Here is a 24,237-nt window from a genome sequence, read left to right on the forward strand (position 1 = left end):
GATTTTGAAAAAACGAAGGGAGGGAAATGTACTGATTTATATGAAAATCAGAAATGACTATAGGCAAGAAAGATGGATGAGCCCTTAGGACTACTCTATTGTGATGGAAAACAGTATATGGTTCTTTCGCACAGAGCGCTTGTATCTCGCTTACTCTGCGCGCAGAGGTAATCGCCACCAAAAAGGCTGCCTTCCAAGAGAGATGTTGCAAGGAGGCCTTGTGGATGGGCTCGAAAGGAGGTGACATTAACCTGGATAGAACCAGGTTCAATTCCCATGGAGGAGAAGGGTTTCGCACAGGGGGATACACTTTTTTCACCCCCTGGAGGAAGTACTTAACCACTTGAACCTGAAAGAAAGAAATCTGATCAGGTGATTTTCTGTATGCTACTATGGCTGACAAATGCACCCTAATAGAAGTGTACTTTAAACCAGCAGTTGCCAGGGAAAGGAGGTATGGCAAGGTGACGTCCTCCTGCCCTTTAGTCGGATCCAAGTGATGATCCCTACACCATAAGTAAAACCTTTTCCACTCGAACGCATAGGACGCTCTCGTGGACGGCTTCTTAGCCTCCTTTAAAATGTTCATGCATTCGGGAGGCAAGTTCAAATGTCCATATTGCAGGACCTCAGGAGCCATGCTGTTAGGTTCAGTGATGGGAGGTTGGGATGCATTATCCTCCCGTTCATCTTGCTCAACAGGTCCGGCCTGCAAGGGAGCCGTCTGTGTGGACACACAGACAGATGTAGAAGGTCCGGGTACCACCACTGCCGCGGCCAATCCGGAGCTTTCAGGATCATTTCCATGTTCGACCTGAGGAGCTTGGAAACTACTCTCGGAATCAGAGCCAGGGGAGGAAACGCGTAAGCGAATGTCCCTGACCAATCCATCAGTAGAGCATTCCCCTGCGTTCCTGGCCGGTGGAACCTGGACGCGAAGGCGTGGCATTTGGCGTTTTCGTCGTCTGCAAACAAGTCTATGGTTGGACGACCCCAGCAACGAAAAAGCTCTTCTACTACTTCGTCGTTTAGCACCCAGTCTGGCTGATCTTCGAAGTGCCTGCTGAGTGCGTCTGCTTTTACGTTCAACTCGCCTGGAAGGTGCACTGCCACTACTGTGAGGCCTCGAGAGAGAGAGAAGCCAATGCCAGATTGACTGAGCCTCTCGAGAGAGTGGGCGAGATCTTGTGCCTCCTTGTTTGTTCAGATAGAACATGGTGGTCGTATTGTCCGTCTGAACTAGGACTGAGTTGGACTCTATCGCTGGAAAAAAATCTTTGAGAGCCAGGAATACCGCTCTGAGTTCCAGCATATTGATGTGGTATGTCTGCTCCTGCGCAGACCACTGGCCTTGAATTTGAAGCGGACCCATGTGCGCTCCCCAGCCTTGCAGAGAGGCATCCGTCACTATAGACTGGGATGGAAGAGGTTGGTGAAACAGTACCCCCACCAGTACATACTTTCTCTGAGTCCACCATTTGATGGCATCTTTCGTCGCTTGGGAAAGAGTGATACGATCTTCCCAACGTCCTGTCGCTTGGTCCCACTGATCCTCTAGAGCCTGCTGTAGAGGACGCATTCTCAGCCTGGCGTTTGGGATGAGAAAAATGCAGGACGCCATGGAACCCAGCAGGGATGCTACTTGTCGGGCTGTTGGAAACCGAGACTAGCAAAATCCCACATTTCTGACCCATGGAAAAAAGTCTCTCCTCCGATGGAAACGCTTTTCCCACTCTTGTCCAGAACGGAGCCTAGGTAGTGGATGGACTGTGTAGGCCGCTGGACTGACTTCATGTTCACATGGAGGCCGAGCCTGCGCAACTGGTGCAGGCACAGCTGTAGATCGTGCGTTACCTGTACCGGAGATGGGCCTTTTAGGAGCCAGTCGTCCAGGTATGGGTAGATGAAGAGTCCCTTTTTGTGAAGAAAAGCCGCCACCACTGCCATGCATTTGGTGAAGACTCGTGGTGCGGACTTGAGACCGAAGGGTAACACCTTGTACTGGTAGTGTTTGTTCCCTACGACAAACCTCAAGTACTTGCGATGTTGTTGAGCAATTGGGATGTGAAAGTACGCATCTTGCAGATCCACCGAACACATCCAATCTCCGGCTTGAAGATGTGGGCATATTTGGTGAAGCGCTAACATGCGGAACTTTTCTCTGACGATGACTTTGTTTAAAAGTCGCAGATCGAGTATTGGTCTGAACATGTCCTCCTGATCTTTTTTGGGGACATGAAAGTATCTGGAGTAAACTCCCTTTCCTCTTTGAGCGGAAGGAACTTCTTCTATCGCTCTTTTTTGCAGTAGGACTTTCACCTCTCTTCGGAGCAAGCTTAGCTGGTGAGGGCAAGAGCTCTTTGGAGGAATGCTCTTCGGAGGCGCACGGAAACGTAGCCTGTATCCATTGCGCAGTATATTCAGCACCCACTGATCTTTTGTGATGCTGACCCACTTTGCCAGGTGTTGTGAAGCACTTCCTCCCACTGGAGTGGGTAACGGCGCCAGAGGAAGCCACTGTTCAGGCCTTTCCTCCTCTTGTGGTGTTAGAGTATTGTTGGTGACCTCCTTTACCTCTGCCGGGTTTGCCTCGGAACTGGGATTTCCCCTGGTTCTTATTTTGGGACCACTGAGGGGTTTGAACCCTCTGTTGAGCCCCTCTCCCCCTGTTGGTCTTGAAGCGGCGTTTGAATTATTTTTTCTTCTCCAAACCCATCGCTTTCACTGTATCTAGTTCCGTCTTCATTCGGGTCATTTCTCCGTCCGCATGTTCCCCGAAGAGAGCGGAACCCGAAAAGGGGAGATTAAGGATGCGATGCTGAGCATCCGGCTTCAGACCTGTAAGGCGCAACCAGGCCGACCTCCTGGCGCAAACCCCATGTGAATAGGAATGTGCCGCAAGTACAGCACCATCCGCAGCCGTGCTGATCATCTGATTCGCCACCAGACATCCTTCTGTCACAGTCTCTTCAAAATCCTGCTGGTCTTCCTTTGGCAGTTTGGATTTGAACCTTTCCATGGAGTCCCATAAGGCTCTGTCGTATCGACCCAGAAGCGCAGCCGCACTAGAAACCTTAAGAGTGGATGCAGCTGAGTTGCAAACCTTGGGACCCCAGGAGTCTTGAGATTTGCTGTCCTTGTCTGGTGGGACTGAAGAGGAACCAGCAACTGCGTGCGTCTTCCTCGCCGCTGCCACAATTACAGAGTCTGCTGGAGGGTCAGATCTTACAAAAACCGGGTCAGAAGAGGCCGGTTTGTATTTCTTCTGAATGCGGGCTGGCACCGCTCTGATAGTCCCTGGAGTTAGGAAAACCTCTTTGACAGGATCCATAATCCCCGGGACTAAAGGAGCAGTGGACGGGAGATAGCTTTTTTGTGTAGAGTCTCAAAAATGACAGTCGTCGTAACCTGAGGGACAGACATTTCAATGTTCAGTTTCAGTGCTCCTCTTTGCAGGACATCCAGATACGTGCCAATGTCATCCACTGGGGAGGATCTGGACGTAGGACTGTCCGTCAACGTGGGGGAGTAGTCCCTCTTGGAAGACCTGGTAGAAGAGATAGATGAAGTAGACGGAGTTCGTCGACGTCTACGGTGAGCACTGTGTCTCCTCTCCCGCGATCTTTTTGAACGCTCCTCCTGTCTAGGAGAGCAAGATCTTATCCGATCTTCTGAACGAGGTCTTCTTCTGGGAGATCGGGACCTTCTGGGAGATCTGGTTGGTGTTCTCTCAATACATGTCTGGGCTTTGGTTCCGGGGTACTGCTACTTGGCGATTGACCATAACAGTGTAATGTGTTCATGGGTCTGCGAGGTGGGGTATACTTGGTCGGATACCGTACTGCTATCTAAAGTGGCGGAACTAGAGTGGATGTACAGAGACAAATGCAGTATTTTCTGTGGCTAGATGTTCTATTTGAATGGTGGGTGCTCTGTCGCAGGAAACAGGTTCTATTATGAGGTACTGATATGAGCGGGGCTACATATGAGTGATAGGTGGCAGAGGTTTGTAAGAACTGTATGCTAAGGTTATGTTGGGTCCACAATGATACGACCCGGCCACACCTGCAATGCGGGTGGCGAACAGGCACCTGGCTGTCCCCCATGTGGGTATTCCCCAAGTTGTTAGACATGCCCTGAATAACATTGCAAAAAATATGGCAATGGCATGATTGGGATGCTGAAGTGGGTGGGGGTATGGGTTGGGTTGAGTTACATATTCGTAAAGTGTGACACCATTGGTACATCAGGAACATATTGTTATGTGGGAATCTAGGACCCTAGTGTAACTTTTCCCGATTCATGCCCATATGTAGGTATAAACCATCCAGTCCTTATATAGGCATAAAGAATCATTGCCTTATTTACTTATAGCCGGCGCAGCCCTATTACGGCATGGCTACTTCCACTAAACTCTGAGAATCCACATTTATTTCGTGGTAAAACCAGCCCTCAGCAGTCAGGAACCTCCCCTGCTTGAATACTGATTTATCCAAGAAATCCGGGAGTTTTCAAGGAACTAAGGCACTAGTGACGATATTATGTCCAATCTTACCTCAGACTCGGCACCTTCAGGGGTATAAATATGCCTAGATTTGCCCAGTCAGACACACGGTGGTTCCGGAGCAGATCGACTAACTACTTGCCCTACGCCCTACTGATGCAAGTGCTGAAGGAAGCCGACCCTCCAACTGACGCACTGAAAAGACGCTGTCTTTTCTCCTGCCGAGAAATCCAGCTCCAGTGTTTCCAGGCTACCCTTGCGGGTTGCTGGGAGATCGAGTCCCGAGAGAGAGATACCAGACCTCTATCATTCTAAAACCAAGGTACGGAGCTGATTAGATCCCTAGAGAATTCTTGAACAGATTCTTGGCAGAGAAATACTAAAACTTAAACTACTCCTCAGTTACTCCTCCCTCGTACTAGGCTTAGGTTAGGTACCCTGGGGTAGGCGTACATTAGAAGCACCAGTTGAGTACTTTTAGCCATCATTTTATTACTGTATGTGTTAGAAACGGGACCCTGGCTGGCCAAGACTCGCGTCGAGGTCAGTCAGGGATCGCCATTTCTAAAGGTCAGGGCAAGGGAGTCACACACCAAGGTAACCCCCGCTCACCCTCTAGGTAACGTGGCGCGAGCAGTCTAGGCTAAACTTGGAGGCGGTATGAGTTAAGTATTTGCGCACGCACCCCAGCAACAACACCCAAGGCCCACCACAAAGGAAAACTCCACACAAGGATATATAAAAAAATAGCCTTTGTATTATAATAAACAAAACACATTAGATAACACACAAACTTTACACTGTGCCAGGGGCACGGGCAGAATTTACAAGGGGAATTATGTACAGGACAGGGCCACATGGACCACTGTCAGGGGTAGGCACTTGTCAGAAAATACTACTGGTAGGTACACACTTAGGACATAAACATTAGAATGATTAGCACCAAAATTATAAATGCAACACACATCCAGTAATCACTGGAACAGAGTAAAGACCTCCTACGCAACCCTAACACACTGTAGGCAATCACGCAGGTAACTAGGACCTTCTCAGCAGGACCTAAAAAAAAGGAATACCAACACCTAAGCAATTCACTCTTAGCAAAGGGAAGGAAACCTAAACATAAAAGGAAACATCAACAATCCTCTATGCAGGTCACATTTAGCAGAGTGGATAACATAAAATGGGACATCACCAATCCTCTATGCAGGTCACATTTAGCAGAGTGGATAAACCTAAAGTGGGATGTCAACAATTGCACATGAGGTATTAAACACAGAGGTGCAGATTAGAACATTTTGCGCAAGAATCACATACACAGAAATTACAATGCGCGGGGTGCACAAAGCACAACACTCAAAAAGGTCCCTCAGGCCAACCGGCCTCGAAAGGGGCGGAATGCCCTGAGTCTCAGTGTCAGGGAAGCTGCGCAGGCAGCACAGCACACAAACCTAAACGTGGCAACTGTCCACTAAGTGCTGGACAGTTGTTAAACAGGAAAGGTTAGGGCAACGTTGGAGCCAGGAGGGCTCAAGAACAAGGTGGGGAGACACAGTGTGGGAGCCTCGGGGCTACAACCAATTAGCTGCCTGTGTCTCCCTAGAGCCTCTCAGGGCTCGCAAAGCAAATGTGCGATCTAGAGCTTCAGCGCTCTTAATCAATGAAATGCCCCCTCGAGCCTCGGGGCTCGTAAATGCAGGTAGGGCAATGAGCCTCGCCGGGCTCGGCAACAACTGTGGCCTCTGGAGCCTCTCGGGGCTCGAAAAAGGACCAATGCGGGCAGGTGGAGCCTCTATCAGGCTCAAAGAACAGAATGGCCCCTCAGAGCCTTGCAGGCTCGCAAACACAAATGGGGGGCGTTGGAGTCCCTCACGGGGGACTCAGGATCAAGAAAAATGCCCCCTGAAGCCCTCGGGCTTCACGCAGCAGTGCGCGCAAGATCGCGCTACTGGGGGAGGGGCGGACACCGACAATGTGTCCCGACGCCCCTCTCCTCTGCCGGCACTCACCGGGTCTCTGGGTGGCAGGACGGCTCCTTGGCGGCTCGGCTGGGACCGCGGCCGGGCTCCCCTCCACTCGGGAGCCTCGAGGACGGAGCCGGCTGCTCCTCTCGCCTCCCGCCTGGACCGGTCTCTCCTGCACGCCGCCTGACTTCCGCCGGGGCTGCCAATGGCAGCGCGGCCCTGGGGGTCAGGAGGCGGGACTTCCGGGTCACGGAAGGCAGCGGCCTGGCAACAGCTTCCAGTGCTCCCGGGCTGCGGCAGTGATTTCTTGGCAATGCCGGGTGGGCACCGGCTCGAAAATAAATAAAATAACACGGGGCAATGCCGGGTGGCACCGGCTCTCAAATTAAAAGATAAAGCGAGGTGGGCACTCGCTCGCCCAAAAATCGGCAATTCGGCTCCAATGCCGGGTGGGCACCGGCAATGCAAATAAAGCGCTCCCAAGCGCTGAAGGTCGAGGCACAGCTCTCTCAAGCGCCAAGGGAAGCGCGCTCGGCGCTTCAAGGGAAATAAAGCGCGCCTAGCGCTATAAATCAAAGTCAGGGCGCCTCCAGGCACAGCAAAGCTCCAGCAGGGTCTGGAGGCAGGCAGAGGGGCAAGGCAGGGCCAGAGCCAGCACACTGGGTGTCCAGGCAGGGAGACAGCCAAGTGGCGGTCCTCTTGGCCCCTGCAGCAGCAGCAGCCCCCTCTGGCAAGATCCTGGAAGAAAACCTAAGACAGGACAAATTGTATGGGGACACAGCCCCTTCTTATACAGAAAAACCCCTTTGTCTAAGGGTGCAGGGTGGGGGAAAACCAGTCGCAGCTGGTTTTGAAGTACTCTGTTTACCTCAACCACCCTCTCTATTCACTGGCAGGGCTAGGGACATCAGTCGCACCACAGGGGGTGGAGCCAGCATTGTGTGGGGAAAGTCCAGGCCCATCAGGGACCAGGGGCACTCCTCCCAAGCCATCAAGCATGCTAATCTCACACTCACCACCGGGCAGACCCATCCAGCCTTCCTGGAGCCAGGCTCACCAGCCAGCTCCAGCCAATCACACTGCAGACATATTTTACAGTAATATGCCAAGTACTAGAAATGGCATTTCTACACGTGACACACACATACCACATACACCATTGCGAAGCATTCATTCCCACGAACTCGCACATACCAAATTCGAGCACGCACTCCCCACGCATCAGGAATTACTAGGGACACAGACATTCCCCATGCATCCCTATGGGAGAGCAGGCCAGCCTAACTACATGCACGCACTTTACTCTGGGACACAGAAAAAGTGCGCACAGACCAGAAAATCATCCACGCATATCACAGATCTAAAGCAAAAAGATTAGGGGTGAACCTGCCTTAAGGGCCAAGTCAAACACAACCCCCTTCCAGCCAAAACGCAGGGCAGACCAATCACCACCGTGATGGACTTCCCTGCTTGGGGCGATAAAAAACGGACGCGGGCCCACAACTGCAGGGACACCCTCCTGTTTTACGCCACTGTGAACCCCTGGGGTTCTTTCTAAAACTATGGTAGGGACTCACTGGATTACCCCACTGGTACTCTCCAGCTGCCCTCGGCCAGGACCAGGCCCTAGGCCACCCAGGTGCCACTGGTTCCTGCCAACTCACCAAGTGGGGGGTAGTAACCCCTGGCACATAACAGCCATTTTCCACTCTTCCTGTCTGCAAGACAGGGCTAGACTGCCACTGGTTCTCCAGCCTAGGGTCTACAACCTTAGGTGAACCAGGAGTCACAGGGAAGGCTCTCTTCCCCTTACCTCTTCTCCTAGGGTTCCTCCGCCTCCTGCGAGGGGTACCCTCTAAACACCACTCTCCCAACCCAGGGTTTAACCCCTCAGGTGGTACCGGGGTCAGAGGTGGGCTTTCCCACCCTCTGCACCCCCTTCCAGAGTCCTGCTCCCTCCCAACCGGGGCGGTACCTCTGGAGAAAGAACTGGTCAGGATACTGGTTACAGTACTCCCACCCTTCAGGTCAGGCAAACCCTGAACCTGGACCTCCAACCTCCGGTCTAGAATCTTCGGTAGAATTACTGCCTGGCACTCCAGGACTTCTGAGGACTCACAGGTCACTCCCCAATCACTCTTTTCACTGGACTTCTGTACTCTCCCTCCTGGAGCAGTACTGCCAGACTCCACAACTACAGAAGCTCCGCTCACAGATGCTCCAGGTCCCCCACACACTAGGAGATCTCCCTCAAGTGGACTAACAGGTAAGCATAGGTCCCCACCCTGGTGTTCCCTAAAGAAACCATCCAGGCTCTGAGGCAGGGCTTCGGGCATCTGGGGACTCTCGGTCTCACACTCACTTCCGCTCCACTGAGACAGACAGCAAGCCCCTACACCCTCCTCACTATACTGAGACCTAGCTGGGCTACTCTCACCCTCCTCCACCACGCTGGGTTGGAGAAAACCTGACCCACTATTATTGGAATCACTCACTGGCGGCGCTAAGGAACCTCTTGCACCTTCCCATCAGTCTGCTTCCGCTGCAAGCTCACATGCAATAAACGATCCAAACTTCAACAGGTGCTGGCGCAACTCTGGCACACAATAACTGAGCAGGTGCTCTGTGACAACCATGCTAAACAAACTGCCAGACTTGCCGTTCACGTGAGTCTTTCTCCAATCAAACAGTGCTCCACAACACTCATCTTCAAAGTCTTCCCAAGACTGATGATGCAGTTTCCTAAGTCTCCTGAACTTCAACCCAAACTCCTCTGCGGGGGAAGCAGGTACCATACTCGGGGAACTGGGAGTGGGACTGTCAACACCAACACTTAAAAAGCTGCCACCACCGGACTCCACCCTCCCTGGGGAATCCAGACAATTACAAATGCACTCAGGGGGTAACCTACTCTCTTGGGCTACCTTCTCCCTGAACAAGGCCCTCTCAGCCTCTAGCTTGACATGCTCCAACCTGAGCTGTTCCAACGCTAGCTGATACTCCCTCTCTTCCTTCCTATCCAACCACTCCTCTGGGGACAGGGAAAGGGATGGTGCGCTGGTACTGACAATGGACCCAGCAAGGGACTCCCTATCTATGGGGTCATCACTCTCTGCTGACATCCATCCACTGTCATCACCATCCAACTCACATTCATCAACAGAATCTTCAGGGTTCCCCACAGACTCACCACCCTCATGGCGTGCGGCCCGGACCCTATCTCTCTCACTGTGCTCGAGCTCCCACTGACCCTTTTGCCATTGGATCAGGCTGTCCCTAAGCTGGGACTGAGTAACCAACTCACTCACCTCTATGCCTCCCTTTTCGCAGAATCTGACCAGCTCTAATCTACTGTACCTAAACAGACTACAGAGATCAAAAACTGGCTCCATTTTGGCGGACGTTCTCGGGAAAAGTTTGACACAGGGAACCTGGGGGTCTGAGCTAAACAGGAGAATACAATCACAAAATTCAGCAAGATTCCTATCCGAGAACTTGCACTCCACTGTCCAGCGTAACACACACTCATTCACACACAACCCTCCCCTCGGACTGGTAAGGCAGTTTCTACCACCCCTGATTCTCTCAACCTGACCACTAGCGACACAGGTACCAAACTCTGGGAGCAGGGCGGGGAACAAGGTACTGGACAAAATACAAAGTGACACCTTTCAGGAGGAGCAAAACTGAACTTCCCTAAAAAACAATAATCCCCAAAATGTGGTTATCTAAAAAATGCAGAGCTTTGAAGTGTGGCCTGTCGCCACTGTGGTTCAGCGCAAACACAAATCCTTATCCTCACCGCTTGCCGCCAATGTTAGAAACGGGACCCTGGCTGGCCGAGACTCGCGTCGAGGTCAGTCAGGGATCGCCATTTCTAAAGGTCAGGGCAAGGGAGTCACACACCAAGGTAACCCCCGCTCACCCTCTAGGTAACGTGGCGCGAGCAGTCTAGGCTAAACTTGGAGGCGGTATGAGTTAAGTATTTGCGCATGCACCCCAGCAACAACACCCAAGGCCCACCACAAAGGAAAACTCCACACAAGGATATATAAAAAAAATAGCCTTTGTATTATAATAAACAAAACACATTAGATAACACACAAACTTTACACTGTGCCAGGGGCATGGGCAGAATTTACAAGGGGAATTATGTCCAGGACAGGGCCACATGGACCACTGTCAGGGGTAGGCACTTGTCAGAAAATACTACTGGTAGGTACACACTTAGGACATAAACATTAGAATGATTAGCACCAAAATTATAATTGCAACACACATCCAGTAATCACTGGAACAGAGTAAAGACCTCCTACGCAACCCTAACACACTGTAGGCAATCACGCAGGTAACTAGGACCTTCTCAGCAGGACCTAAAAAAAAGGAATACCAACACCTAAGCAATTCACTCTTAGCAAAGGGAAGGAAACCTAAACATAAAATGAAACATCAACAATCCTCTATGCAGGTCACAATTAGCACAGTGGATAAACCTAAAGTGGGATGTCAACAATTGCACATGAGGTATTAAACACAGAGGTGCAGATTAGAACATTTTGCGCAAGAATCACATACACAGAAATTATAATGCGCGGGGTGCACAAAGCACAACACTCAAAAAGGTCCCTCAGGCCAACCGGCCTCGAAAGGGGCGGAATGCCCTGAGTCTCAGTGTCAGGGAAGCTGCGCAGGCAGCACAGCACACAAACCTAAACGTGGCAACTGTCCACTAAGTGCTGGACAGTTGTTAAACAGGAAAGGTTAGGGCAACGTTGGAGCCAGGAGGGCTCAAGAACAAGGTGGGGAGACACAGTGTGGGAGCCTCGGGGCTACAACCAACTAGCTGCCTGTGTCTCCCTAGAGCCTCTCAGGGCTCGCAAAGCAAATGTGCGATCTAGAGCTTCAGCGCTCTTAATCAATGAAATGCCCCCTCGAGCTTCGGGGCTCGTAAATGCAGGTAGGGCAATGAGCCTCGCCGGGCTCGGCAACAACTGTGGCCTCTGGAGCCTCTCGGGGCTCGAAAAAGGACCAATGCGGGCAGGTGGAGCCTCTCTCAGGCTCAAAGAACAGAATGGCCCCTCAGAGCTTTGCAGGCTCGCAAACACAAATGGGGGGCGTTGGAGTCCCTCACGGGGGACTCAGGATCAAGAAAAATGCCCCCTGAAGCCCTCGGGCTTCACGCAGCAGTGCGCGCAAGATCGCGCTACGGGGGAGGGGCGGACACCGACAATGTGTCCCGACGCCCCTCTCCTCTGCAGGCACTCACCGGGTCTCTGGGTGGCAGGACGGCTCCTCGGCGGCTCGGCTGCGACCGCGGCCGGGCTCCCCTCCACTCGGGAGCCTCGAGGACGGAGCCGGCTGCTCCTCTCGCCTCCTGCCTGGACCTGTCTCTCCTGCACGCCGCCTGACTTCCGCCGGGGCCGCCAATGGCAGCGCGGCCCTGGGGGTCAGGAGGCGGGACTTCCGGGTCGCGGAAGGCAGCGGCCCGGCAACAGCTTCCAGTGCTCCCGGGCTGCGGCGGTGATTTCTTGGCAATGCCGGGTGGGCACCGGCTCGAAAATAAATAAAATAACACGGGGCAATGCCGGGTGGCACCGGCTCTCAAATTAAAAGATAAAGCGAGGTGGGCACTCGCTCGCCCAAAAATCGGCAATTCGGCTCCAATGCCGGGTGGGCACCGGCAATGCAAATAAAGCGCTCCCAAGCGCTGAAGGTCGAGGCACAGCGCTCTCAAGCGCCAAGGGAAGCGCGCTCGGCGCTTCAAGGGAAATAAAGCGCGCCTAGCGCTATAAATCAAAGTCAGGGCGCCTCCAGGCACAGCAATGCTCCAGCAGGGTCTGGAGGCAGGCAGAGGGGCAAGGCAGGGCCAGAGCCAGCCCACTGGGTCTCCAGGCAGGGAGACAGCCAAGTGGCGGTCCTCTTGGCCCCTGCAGCAGCAGCAGCCCCCTCTGGCAAGATCCTGGAAGAAAACCAAAGACAGGACAAATTGTATGGGGACACAGCCCCTTCTTATACAGAAAAACCCCTTTGTCTCAGGGTGCAGGGTGGGGGAAAACCAGTCGCAGCTGGTTTTGAAGTACTCTGTTTACCTCAACCACCCTCTCTATTCACTGGCAGGGCTAGGGACATCAGTCGCACCACAGGGGGTGGAGCCAGCATTGTGTGGGGAAAGTCCAGGCCCATCAGGGACCAGGGGCACTCCTCCCAAGCCATCAAGCATGCTAATCTCACACTCACCACCGGGCAGACCCATCCAGCCTTCCTGGAGCCAGGCTCACCAGCCAGCTCCAGCCAATCACACTGCAGACATATTTTACAGTAATATGCCAAGTACTAGAAATGGCATTTCTACACGTGACACACACATACCACATACACCATTGCGAAGCATTCATTCCCACGAACTCGCACATACCAAATTCGAGCACGCACTCCCCACGCATCAGGAATTACTAGGGACACAGACATTCCCCATGCATCCCTATGGGAGAGCAGGCCAGCCTAACTACATGCACGCACTTTACTCTGGGACACAGAGAAAAAGTGCGCAAAGACCAGAAAATCATCCACGCATATCACAGATCTAAAGCAAAAAGATTAGGGGTGAACCTGCCTTAAGGGCCAAGTCCAACAGTATGTATTTTATGCATTTTATGTATTTTATGTTTATGGCTTAGAAACCATATCATGCTTTTACAGTATTATTTTATAATACTATTCGTATTATATGCCTTGTACTTAACTAGCATTTCAATTGTAGAAGTGCATTGCTCATGCTTAAGAAATAAGACTGTTCAATAAATACTTTTATTGAAAACGCCTGTCTCTCTATTTCTAAAGCAATTCTGGTGAAACTAAGCATGCACGATTGACTGAGTGAAATAGCCGTCTATTGTTTCCGCGACTCTAGAGATACGTTTCATTCTGGGGAAACAAAGTTGTCATGTTATATGGCTGTCAGAGACTAACCCCTTCTTGTTTATTCGAGAAAGTTTCTAGTGACCTCTGAGCTAGCTGGCACTCACAATTAAGTCTAATATATTCGGTAGAGACTTAGTCGACCTCAGTCCTACGTCTAAACTACAGTATATATTATTCCAATGCGCAGAGCCTATTGGGAATATAGGAAGTACACTACAATATGATCCAGTCACTTGGTGAATACTGAGCGGTACACGCACCAAATTACCCCACACAACACATGGAAATGACCGAGGGTGACATTCGGCTGTTGACATGGAATGTGAGAGGTTTGAATAATCCGAAAAAGATAAGACAGATGTTTGCTTATCTGGACAGACACCAATTGCACCTGGCACTCCTACAGGAGACCCACCTGATAGGGGGAGGAGAGGGTAGGATAGGTGGACGCTGGGCGATGGTAAAGGGGGCCACCTCATATTCCAGCTATGCGAGAGTGGTAATGATATTGGTTAAAAAAGGGACACCCTTTAAACTGTTGTCTACAGAATCGGATCACCTAGGCCGCTTCACATTGATACAGGGAAATCTGGTGGGAACAGTACTCACTATTATCAACACATTTGGTCCTAATATTGACGACCCTGATATTTATCAGTACCTTGAAGCCAAATTATTTAAACTACTCTCTGATTTAGTGATATGGGGGGTGACATGAATACGTATCTAGATCCAGACATGGACAGAAGTGCTACCACAGTGTGGCAGGGAAAGAGATCGCCTAAAGAGATTTAGGATATTGTGCATACATTCCACATGAAAGACATCTTGAGAGACAGACATCCAACTACTAGGGAGGGGACCTTTACTTCAGCAGTACACAACTCTTGGTCCAGACTGGCCTACTGGCTCCTCTCGGAGTCAATGACGTCCTGGGTAACTGGGGTCAAGCATTTGGCATGAACAGTCTCGGTCCATGCCCCTGTAGCATTAGACGTAGATATTCCGGCTAGGCATCCTCAACCATTTCAGTGGCGCCTACAACCGTCATCTCTCCTAGATCCAGTATTTAAGGAAGTATTACACCAGGCTATCGAACTGTTCTTTGAAGAGAATGTAGGTACCGTCTAGGGCGCAGGCATGCTCTGGGAAGCCTTTAAGCCAACTATCAGAGGGACCTGCATTGGGGTACAGCCTGGGGTATTGAAGTCATTATGGTCACGTATGAAACATATTGAGACAGAGATAATGCCCAATGAGAGGGAATATGCTAACACACTGAACCCACACACGCTGCAGAGATCAGTCCACTAGTGACCGAATATAACAAGACTGCTGAACAAGAAATCCAACACATGTCCAGAAGCTGGAGGGCTAGGTCGTATGGTGAGGGCGGTCGCCCAGGCCACACACTAGCCGCCAAACGCAGGGGAGGGGGGGAGATTTCAGGAATATGTCACAAAGATAGAAGGGACGGATGGTATAACCTATCATAACGCCCCAGATATTGTGGAGTGCTTTCGGGTCTATTATGCATCCCTTTATAGCTTAGGAGATGAAGCCGGCAGTGATGAGATCCGAGACTTCTTTGAAGAGATAGCTTTGGCTTGGCTCTCGAATGGCCAACGGGAGAACCTAGTGCAACCCCTCACAGTAGAGGATGTGAAAGAGGCCATATGATCCTTACCATCTGGTAAGGCTGTGGGTATGGATGGTCTGCCGGGGGAATTCTACAAGGAGTATGTAGAGATCCTGGCTCTGCACCTGGTAAATATGTACAGTGAGGCATACAAAATAGGCTTGCTCCCTCCCACTCTCAGAGAAGCATTAATCGTCACTTTGCTGAAGACAGGGAAACAGGCAGATAGTTGTGAGTCATATTGACCGCTGTTTTTGTTGAATATAGATACCAAAATAATTGTCAAGGCTATTGCCACTAAATTACGGCCTTTGCTCCCAGCCCTGGTTCTCCCCGGCCAATCAGGCTTTGCGCCGTCCCGTTCAACGCCTCATAACTTGCGCACTCTATTTGCAGTTCTACATCAATTAGATCTGGAATATAAGCGGTGGCGGTGTTACTTGACGCTGCTAAGGCCTTTGATTCAGTCAGATGGGGTATATGTTTGCCACGCTGCGGAGGATGGGCCTGCCATTTCCATTCATACGATGGATAGAGATCCTGTATACAGCACCGATAGCAAGGGTGCGTATCAATAATTGTCACTCTAAGCCCTTTAAAATGTACAAAGGAACCAGGCAGGGGTGCCCACTCTCCCCCATACTTTTTGCTATTGTTATGAAGCCCTTGGCCTGCGTGGTGCGTCGGAGGTACGCGAGAGCCGCGCTGCAATTTAACCAACGCCCCCTGATAATTTCCATGTATGCAGACGATATGGTTTTATACATGATTCTGCATGTGCTTATCCGGGAATACATTAAATATTAGCATTTGTCGGGGCTCTTAATTAACTGGGGTAAATCCTGTCTTCCCACTCACACCTGGTACGTTGCAGTTTCAAATTGAATATCCTCTTGAATGGTCAACGGAACCTGTAAGGTATTGAGGGGTCTGGGTGCACTCTGATCCGGAAATAGTGCTGAGGGAGTACTATGGCAAGGTTCTGTCCGCCCCAGAAGACCAAGTGAATAGATGGATAGGTCGGCCCCTCTCTCTCGCATATAGAATATCACTAATAAAAATGGTTGTTCTCCCCCGGTACCTTTACCTCTTCCCAAATGTCCCCATCAAATTAACGATGGATTTCTTCTCGCAGCTCCGCTCGATTTTGCTCAAAAGTCCATGATTTTTGGCCGCTGGTTACACAAGCGTTAACAACCATGGTGCGGTACAAGGTAGATTGCTCCCCTCTGTGCTGTCTGCTAGGTTTGGTGCAACACATAAAACCGCAGAATAGGAAACTGGTGTTAATTGCAGTATTACTAGCTAAGAAGAAAGTGCCACAAACGTGGGATAGTAAATGGTCACCGAAATTTGAAACCTGGATAAAGGACTTGGTGTTCTCCCGAGACCAATTGACGTGTTATGCTGAAGAACTCCCAACAAAATCAAGGCCAAAAGATGTTTGGTCGCATCTTACCACTCAATCCCTTCATCAAAGAAAGTCACACTGAGAGTAGTTTGAATGCAACTAGCGGTGGGGCATTGGACTATGTGCATGCCACCCAACTAGTAAACGGCCACCAAACGGGGGACGCTGCACTCATCCCCCCTGATTTTCAACCGGGTCGTATTGTCAGAGGAGGATGTAGTGAGGCATCTGCAAGACCAGATAGGATCCATGAAGCTGTATATCACTCTCACCATTCGCCTTGTAACGAGGTTCCGCGGGGGAAGAGGGACCTACGAATTCACTCCTGGAATTTAGCAGGTCTGAAAAATAAATTCTCATGTCCAGAATGGGGAACCTTTGGGGACAACCAAGATATCTGCATATTCCAAGAAACCTGGGCCTGCGAAGAACATCATAGGGTAGGATTTGCCCCATTTAACATCTTGGCCACAAAGGGCGGGAGAGGGCACCCGTCGGGTGGGCTGACGACTTGGGTGGACACACATCTTGGATGTAAGGCAGAACACATGATAACTCCCAATAACAACATTCAATGTACCTTCTGTCATTCCTTGATAAGACGAAAATTGCCCTAATCAATGTCTATTCTAGACCGGTAGTCAATAGACGAGAATCTGATACTATAGACCAGCTTAGCCACTATCTCTCAACCCTGGATCCGGCAATTTGGTTAATCTTGGGAGGTGACTTTGATTGTCAGTACGAACCCTTAACTGACAATACTCAGAGAAACCCCTCTGAAGAAGACCTTTATTGGTCAATTCCTGAACCACAGATCACCCCAATTAAAGCCTGGTCATCTTTAGCCATACAAATCAACTCATTCACGCTGTCCAACTCTTTAAGGGCACGCAACGGGAGAACTAAGTCTGACATCCCAGGTAAATCCACATTTAATCGCGAGGGTCACCTATCGTTAATTGATTATATTATGGTGGAAACAAGAACATGGGACAGTGACCATAATGCTCTGAATGTAACATTGAAGCTGGAGAATTTGGGCATAGCTGTCAACAGCCCAAACCCGGTGGCTATATTATATTACAGAACAGGGTTGAACCCGAATAGTCAAAGGGACCTGGGTATTTAATTATTATAAACAGAGGGGTCCCCAACAGATATGGAGTAGGTGAAGAACAGGGAAAAATCAAGAAATTTTTCAAAAAATTAAAAGGAAAAAATCAAAATTGTTCATGTCATCATAGTCGAGTTATTCAATAAAGAAGATCAAATTACACACTTAATTGTAATTGGTTCATGTGCCCATAGAGAAGGAGGAGGAAAGGGGAAGTAGTAAAGTTAACAAGAAAGTTGTGACTCACTTTACATTCAATAAGGACAAGAAACATACATTGGGATTCTGGTATGAATTCTGAATGATCCCTATCCAATCAGGGTCATATACAATAACCAAAAAGTCTGGAAATTTTCAAAAGAGTCAAGCTCCTATGAAGCCGTACAAATCACGCCGGTGATAGGAGTTGAGGGTGGGTAGATGAACAGTCTACGTTTCGACCCAGTGTATTGTAGGATAATTGATCCTTACAGTGCGGGTCTTCTTCAGGACGAGCGGGGGAGAGGGGATGGGCAAACCTCCTAGGGTTAAAGAGAAAATTTAAAGGTCAAAATTAATTATCACAGGGCAGTATGTCCCTAACAGAACCGTGGCGGGGAAATACCGCCCGGGAACAAAGTTAAAAACACTGAGGGCTAACCATGAGGACATGTTATCTGTGAGGTCTTTACCTGCTAAGAGTTGCAGGTCAGGGTGTGACCAGAATGCTTAGAAACCAGCCGTGGGTTGCAATCTGAGGGTATCCGAGTACTTTTAAGATATTAAGAGTCCAAGATGGAGCTACTTTATTTTCAAGACCAACCTGTGTCTGGAAAGAAACATGAGGATCCAATGAGTTTGAACGTCCCGAAAACGGGTACAACTCTAACGTTGCTTTGCTAAACAGGCTAAACAATAGCCAAAGGGTCCTACCTTGTTGTGATGGATGCCTCGAAGTTGAGTAGTTGCAACTGATTGAGGGTCTGAGGGGAGAGCTGCCTTGTTATTCAAAACGGCTGGGCTAGTTCAAAAATCCGTATCTAGAAAGGAGACACGGTGGACAATTGAGAAAAATCGGGAAAGACACGTCCCTGAGTAAGCGGTATTAAGCGGTGGCTAGCATTGATGGTCTAGTAACCACTAATAACCGGATTAAAAGTAGATAGAATCATGTCCGGCAATCTCTCCCTAAAATGGCAAAGGTGTACCAGCTTGCCATACCAATAATAGTTAGAATGAGAATGTTGGGTCAGGGGGAGTTACCTAAAGAGGACAGAGATAAGGCTAGAATAATTCATGAAGATCTAGCAACAACCTTGACAGATGTTCTTTTCCCGGTAACCCACAAGAGGGAATTAGCGCGACCCAAATGCTCTTGGTATAACAGCAAATGCCGTAAAGCAAAACAAGAGCTCGTTAATGCGTTGAAAGCCAATGATAGGCAAACCATCAAGACAGCAAGAACTAAGCACAGGAAAACCCTGCATCAGGAAAAGAAAGACTGGGAAATAGAAAGGTGGAAGGCTTTGGGGACAGCCCTTAAGGCTAATGATTTAAAAATGTTTTGGAGGCTAGTCAGCTCGGGTGAGGAGGGGGAACGTGCAGCTATAGAGCCAAATATTGCGCAGGGTCTTATTGCTCTGCATACAGGAGTGGATGGATGATCAGGGAATTTTGAGACCCTACCTGGCTGGCTTCAGACCAAATATGTCCACCGTGGACCAGATATTCAGATTACAGCTATTGTTCTGGAAAACGGTGAGGATGGAGGGTGGCAGCCTCTATCTCATATTTGTGGATTTGAAGTCCGCCTTTGATCTCATGCCAAGAAAGAAGCTCTGGGAGGTGCTTGACGAGCTTGGGTGTCCGCAATATCTTCTTAATGTGCTGGTGAGGCTACACGCTGATAATTACGCCCAGGTTAGATGTGGCAAATTGGGAGAACTTTCCTCGCGCTTCCCTGTAAGAAAGGGGGTCAGACAGGGCTGCGTTCTAGCCCCCATATTATTCTGCCTTTATGTTAATGGCCTCATTGCTTTTTTAAATAATATTAAAGATGGGGATGCCCCGAAATTGGCCACTGGGAAAATACCTGCGTTGATGTATGCAGACAACACTTTGTTATTGTCGAAGTCACCACTAGGCATACAACGCACTCTGGATGGGTCTGCCCAGTTTTGCAACATGAGAGATCTGGAGATAAATTTATCCAAGACAAAATTTATGGTTTTTAACCCCCCAAAGAGTACGCGGCCAAACCCCTCACTAAACGGTATTCCCCTTGATAAAGTAAGGACATTTTATTATCTGGGCATAACATTGTCCGAACAATTTGGGTGGGGGGCACAGATTACCAAAGTACGGCTTAGGCTCACCCAGACATCAGGGGGGGATAATGAAAATGTTCAGATCATCAACCTTCAAGCCAGCTGCCCCTGTGGTGGAGATATATAAGGCTCAAGCTAGAGGGGCTACTATGTATGGTTCAGAGCTCTGGGGCATAGTTCCACCATAGAAATTATGAAGATAGAAAATAACTTCATGAGACAGCTCATTGGTTTACCACGTAGCACCCCACTGGTGCCCCTCCGCATGGTCTTGGGCATGAGGCCAATTGATCAAGAGATCGCCTCCGGCCCCTGACATTTTGGAGGAGTCTATGGGTAACTCCTGAGTTGAGTGCGTTTAAAGAAGAGCTGAACGAGCTCCTCCCCAGACTTAAGCACAGCAAAACTTTATGGTTGGCCCACATTAGAAGCCTTGCCATCAGGATCGGGCTACCGGACCTTTGGCTAGCTCCTGAGTCATTCTGCCCCACGATATCCAGGGCGGATCTTGTGAAACTATATAGGCAATCTAATCTGCTGCTTTTACAGGAGAGCTCTAAGGAGGGCAGGTTCACCAGGGTATTTTTACAAGTAAAGGAGACGTACATAAAGGAATCCTTTCTAGACGTAATCCAGCCACCTGTGGCGAGGAAGTTGTACGCGCAATTTAGATGGGGGAACTTACCTCTGGCAGAGTATACCAGTTCATGGGCACCGGCGAATTTGATTGTGTGTCCTAGTTGCAAATCAATGGTTGAATCAGAGTTGCACGTTCCATTTTTTTGACAGGCATACGCGCTACCCTGCAAACTCTGGGTAATCCGATTAGGTAAAAATGTAGTGTTTATCTGCTGTGCCGAGGCATTTAGAGTTTTAAAATACGATACTGATATTCCAATTGTATTCGCAGTATCACGGTTTTTAAATACTAAGTGGCATATTAGAAGAAGTCTTTTAAAACTTGCGTAGGGCAGGATTAACTTGTGATACCCTGTCTGCAGTTTTTTTTTTATTTTTTATTATTGCATAGTGCACTTTAATGTTTGTTTGGGTCCTTTTCTCTCTTTAGAGATCTGTATTGTGCACCATGTGTCATCTATCTTAAGCATGTATATACTATGATAATGTTTTATTGTATAAATTGTGTACATATCCAGGAAATGTTTATTATGCACTTTTATGGCCTAATCGGCCGAAATAAAGTTTTACAACAACAGCTTATCTATTGTCTAATACTCCCGATGTTACAGGAGATCTAAATGCACCCGAGAATGTCAACACTGTACTGTGCGATAATGTGGGTTAATGATTGTGACTGATGTACCTAATTCTAATGTAAGATACTGTACCAATTGTCACACAGGGGAATGTTGCGTGCCATATACATAAAGTTGAATGTCTTTTTGGAAATGCAAAAACATTTTTTTTTTCACATTTAGCACAATGCATGTTGGTCATCTGCCTTCCTGAATTACACCTCTCTAGCAGAGAGGCCTTTTCAGCACTTAGACGTTGAAGGGCCCTTGTGATGTTCCCTTGGTAAGACTAAAGATGCCAAACACTCTAAACCATTTGTAAATTATGGGTGTATCTAAGCTGGTCTGGCATCCTCAAAGCAGGTGATAAACAGACATATTAGTCATACAACTCTGTTTATTAGCAAAAATCTAACTGACCCAATTTTAAGACCCATGGGTCTTTTCAGCAGGAGGTAAAGAGGCCACTTGAATCTCCTAGCTTGTGAGATTTACAGAGCGTCCCCTTGGAGATCAGTTGTCTCATTTGACATGCATTATTGTATTGACCCTTGATTTTAAAACCGATCATATAAAAGCCAAGTTTCTCTACACAGCTGATTTTCATCAATGAATAATCATACTTTCCCCTATTTCGAAATAAAAATGAAGTGGTTAATTAGCTTCTTACTTGGTCTTACATGCCCATCTGACACTGTTGTACAGTCTAGGACAGGGATGCTCATAGATTCCCTAATTGAGCAATGTCATACATTTCCTATGCAGAAGGGATGCCTATTTTTATCATTACAGTGGGTTTGTCAGCCAGCGGTATTTTATTTTTTAGAATTGGCATGCTTTCATGTTGAGATATTTTTCACTTCCATATATAGTAAGAGAGAGTTGTTTATCAAAGATGAATTCATGGTAGAGAATTAAGATAAGGATTAAGTTTCTTTTTCTTAGTAGCTAGTTAACCTTTACTTTAATATCTAGATAAATATATTGCCCCGAGTAGGAGTGGGTATCAATTTTTGCAGAGACAGAATCATCCTGAAATAGATGTTGCTGTGGTTGTGTGGTTAGTCTAGGCTGGAAAACTAGATTAACGTCGGGGAGGGCAAGTTTCCAATGATGTAACAATCTGCACAAAATGTCACATGGTATTCATTCAAGCCTAGAAAGTTCATCAGTAGGTATGGGGCTCTCAAATTTACTTATCCTCATTCAATTCCAATGTGATTGTGTAGGAACATTACTATAGAAAGTACTGTGCTAAAAAAAAGTAAGAATTTCCGTCAAAGCATGTATTGTATTTATACATAAACAAGGTGTACGAATGTGAATTTGTAGTGCAGATGATGCAGTGCTCACATAGTGCTTTTATTTGCATCATTTAATACACAAAGGCCCTGTACAATCTCAAATGGTTCTGTCATCTTCTAAGATTAAGTAATAATAGGGAAGTTCAGTTGAATTTACAATCTCTTCTTGTTAACTTTAGATGTCAACGGATTAGTTTTTTTTTTGGTGTTTCCAAAGTCTTTGAGGGGAGTCTTCTCAGAACGTCTTCATCCAACTACCAGATCACCTTAGTGTAGGTAGGATACTGTCAATCATCCACTAACTCCAAGAGTCTTGTGATAGTCAGTTACCCCACGGTTGCACCCATCTAACTGCTTCGTGATTTAAAACACAATATTAAGGCAGGATAACTTCCTGCTCCTCACTACAATATCTTGCTCACTCAACCGGTGCAGAAATGTGAGACTGCGTCGTCTGTACTACGCATTCACATTACCACAATTTGTTTGTATTTGTATAATTTAGGGTAAAGCTTGCGAAAATAGAATTGAAGTGAAGGAAATCAGTATATGATGAGAAAATCTGTCAGAAGTTGAGGAAACTATTTTTGAAGAACAAAATGTTCTTTTTATTGATTTGGTGTTTTACTTAAAATGCCCCATTCTTGGATAGCGTGGATCTTATGGATTCTGGAAAAAGGACATTATTTCTGTTCTGAAACTTTTTGACTTACAGTTTTTTCCCTTCTTTTATTAGAGATGAGCAGCACCAGACAAGAGGAGACAAGCATTAACGTATCTTTGCCAGGCAATGTTTCGGACCTCACACGGTATATACAACTTTGAGATTTCCTTTAACCTTTCAGTTCTTTTTTTAAAGTGAATTAATGCTGCATTACTAAGTAATACAAAAACAGAGTGAAACGTACCAACCACACAATCAACAGTTGTTTTAATATGTTCATGTTATAGAAATCTCGTATATATCCTTAAATGTAATATTTTATAATTTTGTTTTATTTAAGAATATTTGCTAATCTTATGATACTATCTAATTTGTATTTCCAAACATTTGATAAATATTGGAATAATCATTAATAACACCCATTGTAAATTACTGGAAAATATAATCTTATCAATTCTTTGACTTCTTTGTTTTCTTAAAGAACAATTGTAACCCTTTATTTTATTGGCTTTTTAAATACCACCCTCTTTTCTGGTAATTCAGGTTTGACTGAATCTGAGAATAGATTTGACCAAGCTGCTATTGTGTAAATATTACCAATTCAGCTTTTCATAAATGTTGTGTAATTGATTTTTAGTTTTTTTATGTGTTTCATTTTATTTGACTGGATCACAGGTCCAAAGGGTATGAAACGGCCTTACAGAGTAAAGGTGATGGCACATTTTTCAAATTGTACATTCCTGTGTCTATTTGCGTTTGAACACATATTCAAATGTATCTGTATGCTGAGATCAGTCACATAAATGATGTTAAAGATTACCTCAAGAATGTTGACGCAAATGTAAGAGGTTCAGCAGGGACTCAAAGGTAGAATAATTATGGGAAGTAAATGTAGTTTATGGATACGTTCACATTGAAATAAATAAATGTTCTTTCTCGTGGGATCTTTTTAGATCGTTCTCAAAAACATTGCAGGAGTATTGTATACAAATCTTCGACAAGGGAGAGTGCTTTAGGGCACAGGCTTGGAAAGACTGAGTGTGATGTTTTGTAAGCACTGGGGTTTCTAAGAGAAAAAATGATTGTTAACCTTATGTATTGCTTTGCCCACTTGCGTAATCTGAACTTACGCACACCACTTACTCACATAG

At 47.7% G+C, this 24,237-nt stretch overlaps 1 protein-coding gene across 2 annotated transcripts in view; it reads left to right on the forward strand.

The window, feature by feature from the left end:
* CENPT (centromere protein T) overlaps nt 1-24,237 on the forward strand; it is a 1,372,670-nt gene that overhangs the window by 553,001 nt on the left and 795,432 nt on the right. For both annotated transcript variants that reach the window (XM_086945259.1, XM_086945260.1), the window contains exon 9: nt 23,159-23,231. In XM_086945259.1, the coding sequence (XP_086801385.1) occupies nt 23,159-23,231 (73 nt within the window). The remainder of the gene's footprint in view (nt 1-23,158; nt 23,232-24,237) is intronic.

This window comes from Lissotriton vulgaris, chromosome 12 (genome assembly GCF_964263255.1).
Source record: "Lissotriton vulgaris chromosome 12, aLisVul1.2, whole genome shotgun sequence".
Taxonomy (NCBI): Eukaryota; Metazoa; Chordata; class Amphibia; order Caudata; family Salamandridae; genus Lissotriton; species Lissotriton vulgaris.